The 22,809-nt window shown below is 42.1% G+C and overlaps 1 protein-coding gene across 2 annotated transcripts in view; it reads left to right on the top strand.

Moving 5' to 3' along the window:
- The first annotated feature begins 564 nt into the window (after window positions 1-564).
- Window positions 565-22,809, top strand: part of Paip1 (poly(A) binding protein interacting protein 1) — a 39,883-nt gene continuing 17,638 nt past the window's right edge. The window contains exons 1-5 of one of the 2 annotated variants that reach the window (XM_042690567.1): window positions 565-1,027; window positions 1,641-1,810; window positions 11,612-11,794; window positions 15,834-15,946; window positions 22,241-22,352. In XM_042690567.1, coding sequence (XP_042546501.1) covers window positions 760-1,027; window positions 1,641-1,810; window positions 11,612-11,794; window positions 15,834-15,946; window positions 22,241-22,352 — 846 coding nt within the window. In that variant the 5' untranslated portion in view covers window positions 565-759. The remainder of the gene's footprint in view (window positions 1,028-1,640; window positions 1,811-11,611; window positions 11,795-15,833; window positions 15,947-22,240; window positions 22,353-22,809) is intronic. The other variant, XM_042690568.1, reaches the window with a different exon arrangement.

Genomic DNA, 22,809 nt, shown 5'->3' with positions numbered 1-22,809 from the left:
CGCTCCCGTCCCCCGCGCAGGCCGCGGGCGGCAGAGCTTCCCCGCCGGGCCCCTTTCCCCGCCCGTCCGCGGGGCTCGGCCGGAGCGGCGTCGCGGTGCGCACCTGCGCGCCCCCTGAGGTGCGCGTCCGCCGAGCCCGGCGCCAGGCCCGCTCCCCTCCCCTCCCCGCCCCCCGCCCGTGTTTATTTTCCTGGCATCAACCGTCATTCTCGCACTTGTAAGAACCATCCAAGTGGGTCGGACCCGCCTGGGGTAAGCGTCTCCCTGCCCGCCCTCCCCCACACGTTTCCCGGGGGAGCCGGAGGAATGCCGGAGCCCAATCGCGGCCATCCGGGAGTCTGGAGACTCCGTCCTCCGAGCGGCCTAGCGACGGTCGCCGGCCATCTGAGAACTCCAGGAGCCGGCGGCGGGCGAGCCCCGAGGCCTCCGGGCCGCGGGGGGCCGCTGTGGCCGGCCTCGGCCGCCCCCGCTGCGCCGCGGGCGGGCGGACGGACGGGGGAACTGGGTTGGTGGAGAGAATTAAAAAAAAAAAAAGGCGAGGGGGGGCGGGCGCTGTAGAGCAGCGGGTGCGGCGGGGGCTCGGGCTGCCGTCCGCTCCGCCCGTGGCGCGGAGGAGTCGAGCAGGGCCCCGCCGCTCTCCTCCTCCATGAGGCCTGAGTGAGGTGCAGCGCCGAGCCGGCCCGCGGCGCCTCCCTACCCCCCGCCCCCGCCCCCCATCCGGAGCGCAGCGGCGGCGGCCCCCGGAGGTGGAGGAGGAGCATGTCGGACGGTTTCGATCGGGCTCCAGGTGCTGGTCGGGGCCGGAGCTGGGGCCTGGGCCGCGGAGGGGGCGGGCCTGAGGGCGGCGGTTTCCCGAACGGAGCGGGGCCTACGGAGCGGTCGCGGCACCAGCCGCCGCCGCAGCCCAAAGCCCCGGGCTTCCTGCAGCCGCCGCCGCTGCGCCAGCCCAGGACGGCCCCGCCGCCAGGGGCCCAGAACGAGGTCCCCTCCGGCTCCGAGCGGCCTCCCCGACCCGGGGCGCTCCCAGGTACGGAGCAGCTCTGGAGGACCCGGTTCTCCGGGGCCATCATCGCCTCCCTCCTCCCCACACCCACTCCCCACGGCCTCTCCCCCTCCACACCCCGGGCGTGCCGAGGCCCGGCGCGCGGTCTCCTCCGTCCGCGGTTCCCCGAAAGCATCCCCCCGCGCGGGCCCGGCCCGGCGCGGGGTAGGAACGGGCCCGGAACCCGGCGTGGAAGGCGGCCGCGGAATCCTTTGTGCGCCGGCCTGGGGGAGGGGCGCCGCGCGTCTCGGAGTTCTGCGGTCCCGGGAGGAAGTCGGGGCGCCCGCCGCCGCGGGTCGGACTCGCTCGCTCGCTCTCTGTGTGTCTGTTGTTTTTCTTTGTCACCAACTCCTTAGAAGGGAGCGGGAGGGGGAGAAGCCCCCGGCGCGCCCGGGGAGGCAGGTGTCGCACCCCGGAGCTGAAGCGGGTCTATTGTTCGGTTTTGCCGGCGCTCGAGTCTCTTGGCGTGAGCTGTGAGCCAGCACGTCGGTAAATAGAAACCCGGTGGCTCCCCGAGGCGGGCTTGCCGTCGCCACGAAGTTGTCGTACAAAGGAATGAATGAAGCGAACGCCACTTTTGTTGATTCTCTCTCCTCAGAACCCCCGAAGCCCCCGAGAGCCCCGCCCAGTTCACAGGAGAACCCCCCCGCGCCGAACCCCGGGTCCGCCATGGCCAAGCCCCAGGTGGTGGTGGCTCCCGTGCTGATGTCGAAGCTGTCTGCCAACGCCCCCGAATTTTACCCCTCAGGTTATTCTTCCAACTACACGGTGAGTGCGCCCCCAACTACACGGTGAGTGCGCCCTTTTCCTTGCCGCTCTGGGTTGATCGGGCCGGGATGCGGTGGTCATCCATGAATCGACAGGCCTGCGTCTCTGCCCTCCACATAACGTGTGTTTTATCTTGAATTCATTGAACGGATGAGGACACGGCTCCGGAATAAACGATCCAGTTCCATTCAGGGGAACGTGAGCTGAAGAGTAGGGAGTCCTGTCTGCTTGGTTTACTGCTGTGTTTCAGCGCCTTCAGACCATCAGTAAGCCGATAAACCTGATGTAGTTAACTTACTGGCAAGGACATCTTCAGTTTGTAAAATTTAAATCCACTTCCAGACTTTTTAGACAACCTGTAGAGTCGTGGCCAGGCAAAATAATGTGTTTTGGTTTTTTTTGCTTGATTTTATCAAAATAATGGATGATTCATCGGTGGCTTGAGCATACTAAACTGGTTTTGCTGTACAAGGTAGTTTGTTTAATGATTTTTTAATGTCATTTCTAATGATGGTTAAAATAGGTGCTAGTTTACCTACTTGCAGAAATGTAAGGAGTTTTGATAGTGTTTACCTAGGTATGAAAAATCCTTTTAAGTTTCATCTTTGTCAGTAAGAGAGCAGAAAGCACAGTTGGGATGTGTGGGAATTTCTGTGCTAGGTAAACCCAGATGAGAAAATGTGTAGGGATAACTTGTAAATAACTAGAGGAGCTTAAAAAAAAAAAAGACCAATATTTTAGAGTAAGGCTTCTCTTAGTTTTATTGAAACATGGTGTTCATCAGGACTAGCTCAAAATTTCAGAGTGAACACCCAGTAACTAGCATCTCAGTTAATATCAGCATCTCTAAAACCCTTCTAATCATTACACAAATCAAAGGGTAACTACATTTTTTTTTGTTTGCTTGCTTCTTGATAAGTAGTAGCTTAATCTGGCTGTGTTGCAAAGGTTGGCCTCAGAGTTCTGATTTTCCTGTCTCAGCTGGGGAATTACATGCACATGTGCCACTATGTCTGTCTGTGACCACTGTTTTGACTTCAGATAGTTTTGCCTGCATTCAAAGTTTATGTAAATGAAGCCATACAGAATGTATTTTATGTCTCACATCAGAATTAATTCATGTAACATATAATTTAAGATGATTTATTCTCATAATATGCCATTGCATGCTCACATTAGAGTCCCATTTGTTGACTTGCTTCTACTTCTGGGCTGTTATGAATAGGATTACTATTCCTGTCTTTGCCTGGCTTGGTACATATAAGGAGTAGAATAGCTGGAACATAGGATAGCCAGATTTAGTAAAGACTGCCATATAGTTTTTGAGATATCCCATTGTATGTTTTGAGTAGCATATGCTTTCATTGGTTCTTCCTCCACAACACTTTGGATTTCTAGCTTAGCCATTCTGACAGGCATATACTATCTAGTTGTGGTTTCAGTTTTTTCTCTTATAACTACTGATGGAAAACTTTCTTTTTAACCTGCTTTGACTTTGTACATATTAGATAGGAAAAGTATGAAGAAAAGATGTAGAACCTCCGTGTGTCATAGAGGAAAAAGCTTAGGATTGGCAAGGAGAAAGTATAGACTTGTAAGGACGATCAATCATTTTGGGGCGAAAAGGTTACGATTTGAGGTGAAAGTTATCTATCACGTAAAATAGAAATGAAAACAGCTTGGGTTCTTGCCAGAAAATAGTATTAGGCTCAGAGCCGGAGGGAACCATTGGAACCATTGGAGATCTGTGAGTGCTTGACTAAACTCTTAAGGATGTTTTTCTTAGGAGCCATAAACAGTTCCCATTTGTATTTCTGCCTGTTGATTTGGTCTGTTTTATAATGGGAGTCCTGTATGTAGTTAAGTGACTCTCCTAGGCTGTGGAGCAATGTCAAGTCAACTTATTTTGAGCCTCTGTTGCCTTGTGGAAATTCTTTGTTCCTTCTATCTCATTATACCAGAACAGATTGTGGAGCAGAAGCCTATGTGGTCCACAGGTGTATCTTCTTTGGTCTTCAGAGTGTAGGTTGTTTTACTTAATTACCAACATTTGTATTAGATACTTGGAAATCTGAATTCCCTTTTTTCTGTTGAAAGTGTAAGAACTGGCTGTAGTAGACTGACCTTTTGATAGCAAAACTTGGCTAGTGCAGAATAGAGATGTAATTTTAACAAACGCTTGAGTTTCTTCATTCGTTTGTAGCCAGCCTGGATTCCACAGCCATTTTGGCTTGCTACCTGCTCTAGTATGTTCTCTTAGCCTTCTTAGTTTACACTAACATTTACCCTCTGTAAAAGCTAAAAGTGTTTCTCAGTCCATTTAGTCACAGAACTCTTGTTTTGCTCCTGACTCACAGGATAAAATCGTATGAGGGAAACTTTTCTTTATAGTAACCATACTCCAAAGTTAGCTGTATCTACTTAATCAACAAGCATGTGAATATTTAGTGTAAGTCAAACAACACTGGTACATCAACAAATAAAATAGACAAAATTTCTGTCTAGATGTAGCCTGTTCTCTAGTGGTCTCCCTCAGTTTCCTGAAAACTGCTTTCTTTGCACAATTTCTTCCTCTTCTTCCTCCTCCTCCTCCTCCTCCCCTCTCCTTGCTCTCCCTCTCCTTCCATCTTCTTTCCACTCCCCTCTTCCTTCCCCTCCCTCCTCCTCCCTTCTCTCTCCTTGCCCCTGCCTCTTCTCTTCTCTTCTTGCTATAAACAATTTTCAAATTGAACCATTTCTCCAGACCTTTTTTACTTACTTTCAGATTGAGTCCAGTTTTTGTCCTGAGACCCTCCTGAGACATCCAGAGCTTCCTAGGATTACAGGCATGCTTCACCACTACCTAGCTATTTGTTTAGATGGAGGGCATCACTAAATTTTTGCCCACACTGGCCTCCAACTATGATTCTCTCCATCTCTACTTCCCAAGTAGCTGGGATTACAATGTGTACACTATACCAGGATGTCTAATTCTTTTTTTCTTAAACATTTAAGGTTTGGTTGGGCATCAGTGGCTCATGCTTGTAATCCTAGCAACTCAGGAGGCTGAGATCTGAGGATCACAGTTCAAAGCCAGACCAGGCACTGAAGTCCATGAGACTCTTTTTTTTTTTTGGGGGGGGGGGCCGGTTGTGGGGCCTGAACTATGGGCCTGGGCGCTGTCCTTCAGCTCAAGGCTCTACCACTTGAGCCACAGTGCCACTTCCAGCTTTTTTCTTTTTGCTTATGTGGTGCTGAGGAATCAAACCCAGGGCCTCATGCATGCAAGGCAAGCACTCTACCACTGAGCCACCTTCCCAGCCCCCTTGAGACTCTTATCTCCAATAAACCAACAGAAATCCAAAAGTGGTGCTGTGGCTCAAGTGGTAGAGTGATAGCCTTGAGCTGAAGAGCTGAGGAACAGCGCCCAGGCCCAGAGTTCAAGCCCCACGACCAACCAAAAAAAAAAAATAATAATAAATGTAAGGTTTGGCTATCAAAGTGACTAGATCCTTAAAATGCTCAAGCCTTTTTTTTTTTTTTTTTTAAACCAGTCCTGGGGCATGAACCCTTGGCCTGGATGCTGTCCCTGAGCTTTGTTTGCTCAAGGTGGGCACTTTACCACTTGAGCCACTTCAGTTTTTTGAGTAGTTTATTGGAGATAAAAGTCTTACAGAGTTACCTCCCCAGGTTGGCTTCAAACTATGATTTTCAGATCTCAATCTCCTGAGTAGGTATGATTACAAGCATAAGCTACCGGTGCCCAGCTTCAAGCCTTTTTTCCCCCTTTAGTTCTTTCTCTTAATTTCTGTGGCTAGGGAAGTGATGATATTGTCCAAAAAGAAATGAATTCTTGGGGCTGGGAAGGTGGCTCGGTAGAGCGCTTGCCTTGCATGCATGAGGCCCTGGGTTCGATTCCTCAGCACCACATAAGCAAAAAAAAAAAAAAAAGACAAAAGTGGCATGAGGGACAGCTGTCCCTCAGCTCTTCAGCTCAAGGCTAGCACGCTACCACTTGAGCCACAGTGCCACTTTCGGCTTTTTCTGCTTATGTGGTGCTGAGGAATTGAACCCAGGGCCTCATGCATACAAGGTAAGCACTCTATCACTGAGCCACCTTCCCAGCCCCGAAATGTACTCTTTAATTAATTTACATAATTGTAATCCCTCTGTACATCATCCTTATAATAACAATTTTAAAAAAACGAAGTAATTTATAGGATTTGCTACTTTCTATACTGCTACCAGTAAGTTGCTCTATTCCTGGTTTTTGCTTCTCAGACAAATTGGTATGCTTTGAATATTTAATCATAGTATATTGAACAGTATCAAAACTTCCACATAGGAATTTTTTGTTTTGTTGTTTTTTTTTTTTTTTGGTCTGGTAGTGGGGCCTGAACTCTGGGCCTGGGTGCTGTCCCTCAGTTCTTCAGCTCAAGGCTAGCGCTCTTCCACTTGAGCCACAGCACCACTTCTGGCTTTTTTCTTTTTGCTTATGTGGTGCTGGGGAATCAAACCCAGGGCCTCATGCATGCAAGGCAAGCGCTCTACCACTGAGCCACCTTCCCAGCCCCCCACATAGGAATTTACAAATAATTTATTGAGATATAAAAGTTCTCCCTTGGCTGGGCACTGTGGCTCATGCTTGTAATCCTATCTATTCAGGAGGCTGAGATGTGTGGATCTCCGTTCAAAGCCAGCCCAGGCAAGAAAGTCCATGATACTTTTTTTTTTAAATGTATATATTTTCTTAAATTGCGAAGGTGATATACAGAGGGGTTTCAGTTACGTAAGTAAGGTAATGGGTCCATTTCTTGTCAGCCTTGTTACCATGAGACTCTTATCTCCAGTTAACCACCTAAAAACTGGAAATGTAGCTATGGCTCTAGAACCCTGGCATTGAGTACAAAAGCTCAGGGTCAGCACCCTGAGTTCAAGCCCCATGACTAACAACAAAAAAACCTCTCTAAATACCTTTTCTCCTAAAAAATCATCTCCATTTAATTTACTTCCTAGTTTTCCTTCTACCTAGTTTTCCTTCTAGTATCATTCTCTAAAATTTGACATTATTTACTCTCTGGCATTACTTTACCTCTCTATACTATACCTCTCACTGACTGTGCAAACATTTATAATCTGATCTCCAAAGTGTATTGAAAACTATTTTCACAACAGTTAATGATGCTTTTCTGACTTTTAATTCATGGACTCCATAGCCCTCATTTTAGGCTTTAAACAGTACCATAAACACAGTATGATCTATTCCATTAAAAAAGTCCTAGTGTGCAAAGTCCTATGCTAGATGTCAAGTTGCCAATTTGGTCTTTCAGAAGCTCTTATATTTTTTTGGGGGGAGGGTGGTCCGGGCGTGGGGCCTGAACTATGGGCCTGGGCGCTGTCCCTGTACTCTTCAGCTCAAGGCGAGTGCTCTACCGCTTGAGCCACAGTACCACTTCCAGTTTTCTAGTGGTTAATTGGAGATAAGAGTCTCACGGACTTTTCTGTCCGGGTTGGCTTTGAACCATGATCCCCAGATCTCAGCTTCCTTTGTAGCTAGGATTACAGGTATAAGCCACCAGTGCCTGGCTGCCACTATCATTCTCTATTAGGTTTCCACCTATGAATTTATTCATTGATATTTACTATTATGAACATCACCTTCCTCACTTACCTTCTCCTTTGACTTCTGTGGTTATACTTGCATATCATCCCTCCACCCCCAAAATTGTAGTCCCTGAAGCTTTTTTTTCCCATTTTAATACCTCCCTTGCTTGCCCCAAAACCTTCCTTGTACTAATAACCCTCAAATCTAATTCTTCCTCAGAATTTCATTTTTTTTAACTTGATGAGACTCTCATGTTAAAGTCAAGTATAAAATAATTCATCATCTGCAGCTCTTTCTTACTAGCTGAGGCCAAAAACTTGACTATGTTTTGTTTACTCTGGTTCAATCCAGTTAAACTAAGTAGTTTTAACTTCCACCATCTCCGGTCAGTTTCCTTTCCCTCCTGTCTTGGATTAGGATCTCATCTCTGATAGTACATACACAATACCTACTGTGGAAGGTATGTTTTTAATTGGTGGTTTATTATAATCTTACAATCTGTCATCAAATTCTAAGAAAAATGTAACACTTGAAATTTACTCTTTAACTTGGAAGCCATTTGACATTGTACTGAAGTCTAAAGAAATTTGTACTCTGAAAAATCTGGTGTTTGAAGAACTGATGCAGGCTTTCATTCAAATATGTTAGAATGCCTGTTCAAAAAACCCTCTGCCTCCTTTGTTGCTTTAAATGGTAGGCTCTGGATCAGATCTTCTGTTCTGGTATATTCACAGCAGCTCTGCTTTTCTTTTTCTCTTTTTTTTTTATTTTTTTTATTTTGGGTCCGGTCGTGGGGCCTGACCTCTGGGCCTGGGCGCTGTCCTTCAGCTCAAGGCTAGCGCTCTACCACTTGAGCCACAGCGCCACTTCCGGCCTTTTCTTTTTGCTTATGTGATGCTGAGGAATAGAACCCAGGGCCTCAGGCATGCAAGGCTAGCACTCTACCACTGAGCCACCTTCCCAGCCCCTTGCTTTTTTTTTTTTTATTTTTTATTTTGGGTCCAGTTGTGGGGCCTGAACTCTGGGCCTGGGCACTCTTCCCTCAGCTCTTCAGCTCAAGGCTAGCGCTCTACCACTTGAGCCACAGCGTCACTTCCGGCTTTTTTCTTTTTGCTTATGTGGTGCTGAGGAATCGAACCAAGGCCTCAGGCATGCAAGGCAAGCACTCTACCACGGAGCCACCTTCCCAGCCCCCCTGCTTTTCTTTTACTTACCAAACTTTACGTTTTCTTTTTTTTTTTTTTTTTTGTCGGTCGTGGGACTTGAACTCTTGGCCTGGGCGCTGTCTCTCAGCGCTTCAGCTCAAGGCGAGCGCTCTACCACTTGAGCCACAGTGCCACTTCTGGTTTTCTGGTGGTTTATTGGAGATAGGAGTCTCACGGTCTCTCCTGCCCGGGCTGGCTTTGAACCATGATCCTCAGATCTCAGCCTCCTGAGTAGCTAGGATTACAGGCGTGAGCCACCAGCGCCTGGCCAAACTTTACGTTTTCTTAAATGAGTTCTGTTGAATGAGAAAGAAAAGACTAGAGGGCCAAGGGCATGGCTCATGTGAAGCCCTGAGTTCATTGAAACCCAGAACTGCTGAAAGAACAAGCAGAAAGAAAAGATCTCAAATCGGCTCAGACTTCATTTTTGCTAAAGTGAATGACAGTTGATAGAAAAGTTAGTATAGTTGAAGCTGGAACCCAGACTTGCCTTTTTTTGCTTTTCATTATTATTAATGATAGGGTATTATTACTGGTTTGTAAATGTTTATCAAAAACTTAAGCGTATTTTTAATCCTAAAAAAAAAAATTACACACGTATGTGGTAACATTAAGTATATTGGGCTGGGAAGGTGGCTCAATGGTAGAGCGCTTGCCTTGCATGCATGAGGCCCTGGGTTCAATTCCTCAGCACCACATAAGCAGAAAAAGCCCGAAGTGGCACTGTGGCTCAAGTGGTAGAGCTCTAGCCTTGAGCTGAAAAGCTGAAGGACAATGCCCAGGCCTAGAGTTCAGGACCCACAACCAACAAAAAACAACACAAAAATTAAATATATTAATGTGTACAATTTTTTTTTCAGGTAAGGGGTAGGTTTATTCAGTAGACCTGCTGGGACCAGCCCACGTGGCTGGGAAAGGCCTGGGAAAGAGCGAGAGCTGGGAAAGAGAGGAAAGAGAGAGAAAAGAGCTAGAAAAGAGCAGAGAGAGAGCTAGGAAAGAGAAAGGAGCTGGGAAAGAGAAGGAAAGAGCTGAGAAAGAGCTAGAAAAGAGCAGAGAGAACAGAGAGCAATGTGTACAATTTTATGCTTAACTGCTTTCACAACTTTGTAATAAAGTTATATTTATATTAATAATAGGAACATTATTTCACTCCAGAGGTATCCAGAAAATTTCTCTGCCTATATAAATAATCATATATATATATATATATATATATATATATACACACACATATATATGTGTGTATATATGTGTGGGTATATATATATATGGATGGGTATATACATATAAATTATATCTTGTTCCTTTAAATGGCTACTGATAATTACATGAAAATACAAGGATGTATTTAACCAATTCTGTTTATAAATAGTAGATGAATTTCTTGGCAATGAGCATACTTATACATAATGTCAGAGTTGTTAAGACTTTGCTATTTTGAGGATAGTATTGAGTACAGGTTTTAATTAGCTGTGTGACCATGCTTAGATTACTCAAGTTGATGTATGGTTATTACTTGTTCAGACCCTTCCTATTTGCCCTGTTTTCCTACTTCCTTTAGAACCAGTCTTCTTACTGTGAGCCCTGAAGGCCCTGTATGATTTGTCTTCCTGTGCACTTTCTGTGTTTTTTATCCATTATTTTTCTCTACAGTCTCTGGACAAGTGGCCCCTTCTTTGGGGCCAGTATACTTTTTTCAGATATTTTTATGGCTGACTTTTAAAATTTGTTTTTCTTTCTTTTTTTTTTTTTTCCCCTGTTGGTTGTGGAGCTTGAACTCAGGGCCTGGGTACTCTCTCTTAGCTCTTTTGCTCAAGGCTAGCACTTTACCACTTTGAGCCACGGCTGTACTTCTGGTTAATTGTGGATAAGAGTTTCACAGACTTTTCTGCCTGGGTTGGCTTCCAACCTCAATCCTCAGATCTCAGCCTCTTGCATAGCTAGCTAGGATTACAGGCGTGGGCTACCAGTGCCCAACTTTCTGTCTTGATTGATACTAACACTTGAGACTCTGCTAGTCATATTTTTCACCTCTGAATGTATCCTCTGTCATTGGATATATAAGAAGAGATATAGTCTGCCTTATTCATGGTAGTATCTAGCCTGTAAAATAATCTTTGGAATTTAGAAGTAGGAATTTAACACTCATGAGCCTTTTCATTTGCTTGCTACTTGTTTGGGACAAGGTCTTGCTGTGTACCCTAGGTGGGCATCAAATGGCTAATCCTTATATTTCAGTCTCGAGTGCTGGCAATACTTGTATAGTTTTCAATGAATAACCAAAGTGACTGAACTGCTGTGCTACTGATTCTTCTGTACAGAAGAGACAGAATGCTTACCTCAATGTTTTCTAGGGTTAAATGAGGTAGTGCATGCAAATCCTCTGCTTACAGCCCTTTAGAAAAGCATTAAAGGGTCTTTAGTCTTTCTGTTAGGACTACATGTCTGTTTCCAATGTAGAGCTTTCCTAAAGGTATTTTTTGACCATGTGTGTGTTTTTTTACATGCTCACTGATTTTTAACCCCTTCATAAAGTTCTTCTCTATTATAGTAATAATTTTTTCGTAGGGTTTCTGTTTGGAGCAGGGTAAGATTCATCAGCCAATTACAGTTAATATTTGAACACAGCTGCTTAGGCAATGAGAATGGGAAGCATGCTGTTTTGGCCTGATAACCTTTTGTAAAATTTGCCTGCTCAGCCTCCTACCATTAATTATAAGGTTGATAAGTAACAATGTGGAATATTTCCAGTGGTGGAAATGTTAGCTGGAATCCTCAGGATTGAGAGAAGACAATCTCCTGTCTAGCTAAGTGGACCCTTGTTACATCAAAGTACATCAGTTAGTCAAAAAAAAAGTTGGATAGCTCAGTGGACTGAAAATTTGTTAAACTCTTTAAAAGTATCATGAGAAATCCTTAAAAAAAAAAACATTTTATTTTACATAATATCACAACTTAAAGTCAGTTGCATGGATTAAGATTTTTGAGGGGATTTTTGTTTTTAATCTGCAGGAGTCCTATGAGGATGGTTGTGATGATTATCCTCTACCAGAATTTGTTCAGGACTTTTTGAACCATCTTACAGAGCAGCCTGGCAGTTTTGAAACTGAAATTGAACAGTTTGCAGAGACCTTAAATGTCTGGGTTACAACAGATGATACTTTACAAGAACTTGTAGAACTCATCTACCAACAGGTAAGTTGGCTGATAGCCTCCGAGTGTGACCTCCAGGTAGGATCCACCACAAAGATAGTGGCAACTTTTTGAGAAAGGCCAGGTCCCTGTTCACCTCCCTCCACATTTGTTCATGTTTTATGGTTCATAGGAGCTTTGAAGTTGTCTTGTATGAAATTCCTATAGCTAGAGATCCAAAGCTGGAGCCAACGTAGACTGCTAGTTGATAGGCATAGTCAAGGCTCTCTGTATACAGGTAGATTTGAACACTTAGAAGGAAGAGTATATAAAAGTATCACACACTCCTACCCTTGTTTTATAGCATCTGAAACTAAAAATACACTATAGTAATTTTTTTCTTATTTGTTATGTAACATTATTGGGGAAACTATGATGAAAAATACAATAAACATCACTAACTTTTTAAGACAAATTTAAAGGCTTGTTTGAGATTGATTAAAAATAGTAGAAGATGATCAGACATAAAATAAGTCACTACTGAAAGAAGAATTCAAGGTAGGAATATATAATCATTAATAGCAAGCTGGTGTTTTATTTTTCTAATGTTTTGTTTGGCTACTTCGTTTCCAAGCTGGTTGCTGATCCCCAAGATACTTAGCCAACTATTAAGTTTCAGGAAGTATCTGAGATTTCAGAAAGATATAACTGCTCTGTTTGTCCTGATTATTGTTGTTGTTGTTGTTGTTGTTGTTATTTTGATAGTGCTAGGAACTGAAGCAGAGACTTGTGAATGATGGTAGGCAAGTGCTGTACCACTTACCCCCAGCACTATCCTGCTTCTTAATTTTTTAGCCCTATAAGAATTGAAAAGAAATATTAAGAAAAAGGATTTTTTTTTCTGAATTCTTTCAGGTATCTGGTAGGCTACATGATAATAGTTTGTCAGGAATGGGTGTGAACAAGCTTCAACTGTTTGCATGTTTGTCACAAAGCCACCTCTTTTTTTTTCTTTTTGGGTCCGGTCGTGGGCCTGAACTCTGGGCCTGGGCGCTGCCCCTCAGCTCTTCACCACAAGGCTAGCACTCTACCACTTGAGCCACAGCGCCACTTCCGGCTTTTTTTTCTGCTTATGTGGTGCTGAGGAATCAAACCCAGGGCCTCATGCATGCAAGGCAAGCACTCTTACCACTGAGCCACCTTCCCAGCTCCACAAAGCCACTTCTTAAATATATGCTCATTATTTTTAACATTTTGTGTCAGTGATACATTGATTCTCTCTATATAGATTTATCAGTGGCTTTTAAGTTTTATTGAAGTAATTTATGGAAATATACCTAGGGACTAATAGATGAGGACCGGTTGTAAAAGATGGCAGAACATGTGTACATTCAACTTTGATCTCTTTTCAAAACCACTAAAATTACTGTATGAGAATTTAAAGGCAGAGACCTGTAAAAGCAAAGAAGAGATGAAAGCCCAGATAAAAGCCTAGGAAACATGAGTGAGTGGTAACTAACTTAGTAGATCTATAATTGAGTTCCAAACCAGAGGGAAAAGCTGAAAATAGTCCTGATTTATACTATACAATCTATAAAAGTCTAAAAAACGGTTGGAATGAGGTTAAGAAGATTTCCTGAGAATCTTCTAGTAGTTTTATTGTAATCTTTTTCAAGAAGCTAACAAAGGTAAAACTCCACCAAAAAGAGGAATTAAGCCAAAGATGAACGCCTGGGAACCAGGGATTTACAGGAGAAGTTAAGTGTGGTAAAAGACGATCCCTGTAGCAAAATGTACAGCATAGGCCAGAAGACTCCAGGAAAGGATTCCCTGATTATATTGCATACCTGTTATGTTTGACAGTACTGAGAGTAAATTTTGCAACATAGTTTCAATGAGAAGTATATAAAAGGAAAAAAGTAGAATAAACAGTAAGTCCAGAGAAAACCATGTACAAAAAAAGGAAAATTGAAGCCAGGCACCAGTGGCTTAAATCCCAGCTGCTCAGGAGACTGAGATCTGAGAATTTTGATTTGAAGCTAGCCCGGGCAGGAAAGTCTATGAGACTTTAATCTCCAGTTAACCACTCAAAAACTGGAAGTGGAACTATAGCTCAAGTGGTAGGGCACTAGCCTTGAACACAAGCTCAGGGATAGTGCTTAGACTCCAAGTTCAAGCTCCATGACCACCTACAAGTGGAAACATAATAATAACATCATAATCATAGTGTAGCACTTGGTAGGCAGAGGCAGTAGGATCAGTTTTGAGACCAGTTCTGCTGCATAGTTGAGTTTGAAGGTCTGCTTGATTTATAAAATGAGCCCTTGTCTCAAAAAATAAATAAAGGAAAAAATAAGTGGAGGGAATGGGTAATCGTAGAATAGGGTGACTTGAGCAGGAGAAAGCTAAAATACCATACCCTTTCATGGGAAATTAGTAAGAAATAATTTCTATAGTGAAAAATCATGTATCTTAGAGATAAAACAGTTTAAAGCCTTTTCAACCCCCTATACAGTATTTTTACAATAAAAAACATATTTAAAAAAAAACATTTTCAACTGCAAAGTAGTTGTCTATACAAATAAAATTGGAATACAGGTAAGGAAGAAAACTTGAATAATGACAGCCTTGTAGAAAGAAGTACAGTAATTAGTACTTACTAAATATCTGGTAGTGCTGAGTACTTCATGTGTGACCTATTAATCCTTAAATGGTTGCAAGATAATATCCTCATTTTATGATATCTAAACAGAAAGATAAATGACTTGTCTGAGTTTACCATGATACCAGTAAGTATTCTACCAGGGAGACAGGCTTCAGAGCATTTGTTAAACCTAGTCTCTGGTTGATTGCCTTTGTGACACTGGCTAGGTCTTTTAACCTTTTTATGTGTATTTTTCACTTGCTGTTAGTAAACTATGTTTTGTATTTTTTTTTTTTTTTTTTTTGGGTCCAGTCGTGGGGCCTGAACTCTGGGCCTGGGCGCTGTCCCTCAGCTCTTCAGCTCAAGGCTAGCGCTCTACCACTTGAGCCACAGCGCCACTCCCAGCTTTTTTCTTTTTGTTTATGTGGTGCTGAGGAATCGAACCCAGGGCCTCAGTCATGCAAGGCAAGCGCTCTACCACTGAGCCACCTTCCCAGCCCATATGTTTTGTATTTTTAAAAAATTACAATTGAGATAGGCTCTGGGGGCTCATACCTATAATCCTATCTTCTTCAAAGGCTGAGATAGATTCAGGGACAGCCCTGGAGAAAAGTTCATGAGACCTTTTTCTCAACTGATAGCTGGGTGAAGTGCATGCCTGTCATCCTAGTTATGATGAAAGCCTAAAATAGATGGATTATAGTCCAGGCGTGGGCTTGGGCAAGAAACAAACCCATATCTCAAAAATATTCAGCACAAAAAGGCCTGGAAGCCCTTAGTTCAATCCCCAATACTGCCAAGGAAAAACAACAGCAAACTGCAATTGAAGTTAACTTTCCTCAGTAATGCTTTGGCTAATCACACAATCTTTAATACATAGTGTTTTCCTACAGTACTTTTTTTTTTTTTTTTTTTTTTTTTAATGGCTTAGCTGTTTTGATTTCCTCTTTACCCAGTTGATATGTTAGTTTCTTATGCCAGGGTACCTCTTTAGGAATCAAACTGAAGCTCCGGGAGATTGGGGAATGCCTGCAAATCTTGTATTGGCATTAATAGACATCAGAGTTTGTGTTTTCTTTTCTTGAGAAGCAACATAGATCAATAGTTTGGGAACTATTCTCCATATTTGTAATTGTATTGTAATTGTAATTTGTAGTTGTAATTGAGTTGATTATTTGTTCATATTGTCTGCAAAAAAAATTAGACGTTATCTTAATTGCTTTCTGATAACCTTAGGTAAATAGGGGAGAGAACTTGGTTTAAACATTTTCCTTTGACTTTGTAGCTCTTAATGTGAAGTTGGGTGGGAAAGTGAACCTTACTAATTTCCTTATGCCTAAGAAGGTCTGTATGTTTTTTGATACAGGGTAGTTTGGGGAGCCATAATATTAATCAACTTTAAAATGTTGCTAATTGCATTTATAATGATCTGTGTATCATTCAAAATTTTTTTTAAAGGCCACATCTATTCCAAATTTCTCTTATATGGGAGCTCGCCTGTGTAATTACCTGTCCCATCATCTGACAATTAGCCCCCAGAGTGGCAACTTCCGCCAATTGCTACTTCAAAGGTCAGTGTGATTATGAAATTAAAGGAAAACTTCTAACTGTATTAGAATTTAAAGCTGCAGGAGAGGGTAAGGTGGACCATTCTTATTTGCATAATATTAAAAGATTATGATAAAATATAGTGATTCTTTTTCCCCATAATGATCTCTGCCTTCTCCTTTCTTGTGGTATATCCTCTTCGCTATGCTTGTTTTCTCCATTGAAGTTTAGAATCAGTGTTTGGATTATTTTTTTAGGGACAAGTACTTGGGAGGTGGTAATTTTCATTTGAGTAGTCTTTAGTAACAAGGTTGTTGTCAAGTTTATTATCACTTGTCCATTTTTTTTTACTTTTTAAAAATTATTATTATAAAGGTGATATACAGAGGGGTTATAGGTAAAGAGTACAGTTCTTTTTGGACAGTGTCACCCATTCCCTTGCCCTCTCCATTTTTCCCTCCCATTCCCACTCACAAGTTGTATAGTTCATTTCCGCAATTTTTTTTTTTTTGTCAATTGTGAGGCCTGAACTCTGGGCCTGGCCACTGTCCCTCAGCTCTTCAGTTCAAGGCTAGCAATCTACCACTTGAGCCATAGCACCACTTGGGGCTTTTTCTGCTTATGTGGTGCTATGGCCTCATGCATACAAAGCAAGCAGTCTACCACTGAGCCACCTTCCCAGCCCCCAGCAAAATTCTTTAAGGTGCGTCTAGGACTGGGGGAATATAGCTCAATATACAATGTAGAGCACACTTTTGGTATGCACAGACCTGGATTCAGTCACAGTACTACACACTCCTACCTCAAAAACAAACAAAAACAATTCAGCAGTTGCAAAATATTCCATTGTCTGGTAAATATGCAGTGGAATAAGATTCCAAAAGTAGATTCCTGGGACATTTAAAATTTAAGCTTAAAAAAAATTAAGATGGTACTTCAAATACACATGTGAAAGGTGAATTATGCTAGAAGCACAATTGGATACTATTCAGGTTAATAAGACAGACATCAGTGGCTCACACCTCTAATCCTAACTACTCAGGAGGCTGGTCTCTGAGGATTGTGGTTTGAAGCCAGCCTGGGCAGGAAAAGTCCATTAGCATTTTATCTCCAATTAACTACCAAAAAGCTGAAAGTGAATCTGTAGCTCAAGTGTTGTAGTGCTAGCCTTGAGCAGAAAAGCTCATGGACAGTGCCTAGGCCCTAAGTTCAAGCCCAGGACTGACACAAAAATAAAAAATTAATTAAAAAATACAAAGGAAATATGGGTTTCTATATCCTTACACAAAATTGAATTTATCAAAGACTCATTAAATTTATCAAATTTGTCAGTTAAATTTATTTGTCAAATTAAAGGCCCAAAAGTTAAACAGTAAATAAGGGGAAAGTTGACAAATGAAAACCTTGGGTTAGGGTAAAGCCTTTTTAAGCCAGATATACCTATAAGCTCTAAAACAAGACATTAGCAAATTTAGTTAACTATGAACCATAGGATTTTAGAAAAGACATATATTTTTATAAAGTAGGAAAATTTATAGTACATGGCAATGAACTCATAATAATATTAGAGACCTCTTAGGAATGAGTAAGAAAAAGCCTTACCTATAATTGAAGAAATATAAATGATAGCTTCTAAACAGATAAAAGGAGCATACTTAAAAAGTTATGTTTTATTTTCCCCAGTATTTCTATTCCCTACTTGTGCCTTCCTGGTATTGTCCCCACCTTAGAAACCCTGGTATAACTGAACTGAGGTGGAGGCTGAGTGTGTGTGTGTGTTTAATCTTGATGTGATTCTAATATAGAATCATAATTAAGAGTCATTCTTCCAATTTTCTTTGATTCTATCCTGATGTGCACTTCTACAGTACTACAATAGTGTTAAAAATAAGGAGAAATGCTCATGATCTAGTAAGTGGAAAGCAAAGTATAGTTCTTCATTTAGACACATTTTTGCATACATACCTTGAAAAAGATGAATGAAGTTACCTCTTGGTTGCAATGGTATTAGAACAATTATAACTAAAAATTGTTAGCTTCAATAAGTTTTAGATCTTGCACTTAATCAGCCATATATATTGGTAAGGATTTACATATATCATCATGTCCTAATATAAAAGAACAATGCTGTTTCATTTTATTATTTTTGCCAGTCCTGGGGCTTGAACTCCTTAGCTGCTTTTGCTCAAGGCTAGCACTCTACCACTAAGCTACCTTCTCAGCCCAGGCTGCAAAATTATAACAGAAAGGAAAGCAGCCAGGAATGTGTTTAGATAGCTGGAATGGCATTAACTAACTGATATTTTTCTTTATTAAATGTTCTACTTATAACTCCCCTCTTTTTTTTTTTTTTTTTTTTTTTTGCAAAAGACCAGGATTCAAATTCATATATATCTTAAGCTTCTATTCACTGGCTGGTACTCTATGATTTGAGCTATACCACCAACGCTTATTTTCCTTTTCTTTTTTTAATTTCCAAGTTTTTTTTTTTTTAAATTTCTGATGAGGAATTAACAAATATGAGAAGGCAAGAAATACCTTATTGTATTTAACTTGGAGAGGTGATATTAATAGAGCTTGTAAGCAGGATTTGTGGCTGGTTCAGGTTACATAGGGTAGACATGGGCAAGGATGATTTCTTTGGCTTTGTTTTAAAAAAAAAAGTTAAAGAGTGGGTGCCAGTGGCTCATGCCTGTAATCCTAGCTGCTGAGGAGGCTTAGATCTGAAGATCACTGTTCAAAGCCAGCCGGGGCGCGGAAAGTCCGTGAGATTCTTTTTTTTTTTTTTCAATATTAACTTTGTATTTACTTTTATTTATGTTGAGCCTAGTCACTCCAAACTTGGTTTTTGTTTGTTTGTTTGTTTTTTGGGGGGGTCCGGTCATGGGGCCTGTACTCTAGGCCTGGGCACTGTCCTTCAGCTCTTCAGCTCAAGGCTAGTGCTCTACCACTTGAGCCACAGCACCACTTCCAGCTTTTTTTCTTTTTGCTTATATGGTGCTGAGGAATCGAAACCAGGGCCTCATGCATGCAAGGCAAGCGCTCTACCACTGAGCCACCTTCCCGCCCCAAAACTTTTTTTTTTTTTTTTTGTCCTCTGATAAATTCTTTTTTTTTTATTGTGAAAATACTGTACAGAGGGGTTACAATTACACGGGCAAGATAATGAGTACATTTCTTATCAAGCATTGTAGCCTCCTCCTTTGTTTCCCCTTCCCATTCCTTCCCATCCTCCCCCTGCCCTGTGAGATTCTTATCTCTAGTTAACTACCAGAAAAACAGAAGTGACACTGGAGTTCCAGGTGGCAGAGTGCTTTCCTTGAGCTGAAGCGCTTAGGGATACCACCCAGGCCCAGAGTTCAAGCCCCACAACTGACAAAAAAAAAGAAATTAAAAATATAAATTGAGGGGCTGGGAAGGTTGCTCAGTGGTAGAGCACTTGCCTTGCATGCCTGAGGCTCTGGGTTTGATTCCTCAGCACCACATAAGCAAAAAGAAAAAAAAGCCGGAAGTGATACTGTGGCTCAAGTGGTAGTGTGGTAGCCTTGAGCTGAAGAGCTGAGGGACAGCGCCCAGGCCCAGAGTTCAGGCCCCATGACTGGACCCCCCCCCCCCAAAAAATATATACATACATACATATATATACATATATATAAAAATTGACAGGACTGGGAAGGTGGCTCAGTGGTAGAGTGTTTGCCTGGCATGCATGAGGCCCTTGGTTTGATTCCTCAGTACCACATAAGCAGAAAAAGCTGGAAGTGGTGCTATGGCTCAAGTGGTAAAGCACTAGCCTTACCCCTCTGTACGTATGTTCACAAAAAAAAATTAAATTAAATTAAAAAAAAAAAAAAAGCACTAGCCTTGAGCTGAGGGACAAGCCTAGAGTTCAGGATCCATGACCGACAAAAAAAAAAATTGGCTATATAGAAGTCATTTAATCTTCATAAGCTTTTGCTTTTGTCTTTAAAGGAAAAACTGTCAAATCAGTTATATAAAAGCAAATTACTTTCCCAGAATTTTCTTAACTTTATCAATAAAGAAAAAATCTTAATACCAAAATGATAAACTTACAAAAATCCATTTTAGTAATAGAAGTTAATACCATTATTCACCAACAGAGGCAGTGGTTGGCTTCTTGTGATTAGTTTAGATGAATTATAGGAACTCTGATTATAAACTCCAAGATTTCTTTCATTCTTTTTTTTTTGTCAGTCGTGGGGCTTGAACTCTGGGCCTGAGTGCTGTCCCTGCGCTCTTCAGCTCAAGATGAGTGCTTTACCACTTGAGCCACAGTGCCACTTCTGGTTTTCTAGTGGTTTATTGGAGATAAGAGTCTCATAGACATTCCTGCCCGGGCTGGCTTTGAACCACAATCCTCAGATCTCAGCCTCCTGAGTAGCTAGGATTACAGGCATGAGCCACTGGCGCCCGGCGAACTCCAAGATTTCTTTTTGGATATTGTGTGGTGCAAATCGGTCAAGTTTTATGAATATAAAGCAATAGAAATCAGTTATTTGATGTAGTCTTCATTGGCAATACAGACCAAATTAACTGCTTTGTATCTTCAACTGGGGATTTTTCTTTTTCTTTTTTTTTTTTTTTTTTTTTTTGGTCGGTCGTGGGGCTTGAACTCTGGGCCTGGGCGCTGTCCCTCAGCTCTTCAGCTCAAGACGAGCGCTCTACCACTTGAGCTACAGCGCCACTTCCGGTTTTCTGGTAGTTTATTGGAGATAGGAGTCTCACAGTCTCTCCTGCCCGGGCTGGCTTTAAACCGCGATCCTCAGATCTCAGCCTCCTGAGTAGCTAGGATTACAGGCGTGAGCCACCAGCGCCCGGCTTCAACTGGGGATTTTTCTCCCCCTTACTATTATACTTAGCTAAGCAAAAGAACTTTGGATTTAAAATAAATTTTATTATCAGCTTAGTTGGAGGCCGTCTTTTATTTATTTTTTGTCATGAAACTTGAACTCTGGGCTTGGGTGCTGTTCCTGCACTCTTTGAGCTCAAGGCAAGCACTGTACTGCTTGACCCACAGCACCACTTCTAGTTTTCTAGTAGTTTATTGGAGATAATAGTCTCATGGACTTTCCTGCCCAGGCTGGCTTTGAACCATAATCCTTAGATCTCGGCCACCTGAGTAGCTAGGATTACAGGTGTGAGCCACTGGCACCCTGCTGGAGGCCATCTTATATTAGCTATCAGTATCTATTTCAAAGTTTTTCAAAAAATTAAAACACTTCAGAGACAATTTAGATAGAAGTTTGCTTCTTGTTTTGTTTTTGGTGCTGGTCCTAGAGCTTGAACTCGTGGCCTGAACCCTGTTACTGACCTTCTTTTGCTTAAGGCTAGTGCTCTACTACTTGAACCACAGCTCCACTTCCAACTTTTTAGTGGTTAATCAGAGATAAGAGTCTCATAGACTTTGCTGTCCAGGCTGGCTTCAAACCATGATCTTAAGCTCTCAGCCTTCTGAGTCACTTAAGATTACAGACATGAGCTACCTGTGCCTGGCTGATAAATGCTTTCTTAATTAAAAAAAAAAAAAGAGGACAGGGCGTGGTGGCTCACGCTTGTAATCCTAATTACTCTGGAGGCTGAGATCTGAGGATCATGGCTCAAAGCCAGCCCAGGCAAGAAAGTCCCTGAGACTCTTATCTCCAGTTAACCACCAGGAAGTGATGCTGTGGCTCAAGTGGTAGAGCCCTAGCCTTGAGTTGAAGAGCTGAGGCACAGCGCTCAGGCCCAGACTTTATGCCCCACAACCAACATACACACACACAATAAAAAAGCCTGTTAAAAATAAAATAAGGGGCTGGGAAGGTGGCTCAGTGGTAGAGTGCTTGCCTCGCATGCCTGAGGCCCTGGGTTCGATTCCTTAGCACCACATAAGCAAAAAGAAAAAAGCCGGAAGTGGTGCTGTGGCTCAAGTGGTAGAGCACTAGCCTTGAGCTGAAGAGCTGAGGGACAGCGCCCAGGCCCAGAGTTCAGGCCCCATTACCGGACCCAAAAAAAAAAAAAATAAATAAAATTAGGCTTTTTCTTCCCTTTGTTTCCAGTATGCTAGAACCTATGTTGCTTAAATGCTACTACAAATTTTATCTAATAGGATTATTTTCAATTATTCCTATCAGTTTCTTAAAACTTACTATGAAAAGGTAATGTAGGTATCTCTACTATGGGAACACTTTTTATTACAGGAAGCTGGGATGTTCAATTGTTGAACTTGCCTGTATTGACAACTAAACTCAGTCATTTTATTTGACTATTTAAAAAGACAAAACCATGTGTGATTATAACAAATATGTCTTTGTTAGATGTCGGACTGAATATGAAGTTAGAGATCAAGTTGCAAAAGGCGATGAACCAACTCGAAAACGATTTCATGCATTTGTACTCTTTTTGGGAGAACTTTATCTTAACCTGGAGGTAAGAAGACTTTGTTGTTGTTAGATACTAATTCCTGGAAACATAAATTGATCTCAATAAGGAATTTATTTTCACATACTTTCAAATATCAAATGTACATGGTGGTACTTACCTCTAATCCCAAGAGGCTGAGGTGGGAGAATGGAGAATTCCAAGCCAGCTGAGGCGCCATAGTAGAAACTGTCTAAAAACTTTTCCTCAATTTCAAATGAAAAAAAAGCAGTAGAGATAAGATATTTCAAGTGTAGCTATTGAACATAGGTATTGCCTCATGTATTTTTTTAATAGTAAGAACACTTAAGCCGGGCGCCAGTGGCTGTAATCCTACTCAGTAAAGTAATCCTACTCTTAAAGCTACTCAGGAGGCTGAGATTGAGGATCACGGTTCAAAGCCAGCCCAGGCAAGAAAGTCCACGAGACTCTTATCTCCAATAAACCACTAGAAAACTGGAAGTGG

The sequence above is a fragment of the Dipodomys spectabilis genome, unplaced genomic scaffold, assembly GCF_019054845.1.
Source record: "Dipodomys spectabilis isolate Male_0828 unplaced genomic scaffold, ASM1905484v1 ptg000138l, whole genome shotgun sequence".
Lineage (NCBI taxonomy): Eukaryota > Metazoa > Chordata > Mammalia > Rodentia > Heteromyidae > Dipodomys > Dipodomys spectabilis.
The sequence above is the reverse complement of the archived record's forward strand: the minus strand, read 5'-3'. Positions and strand labels throughout refer to the sequence as shown.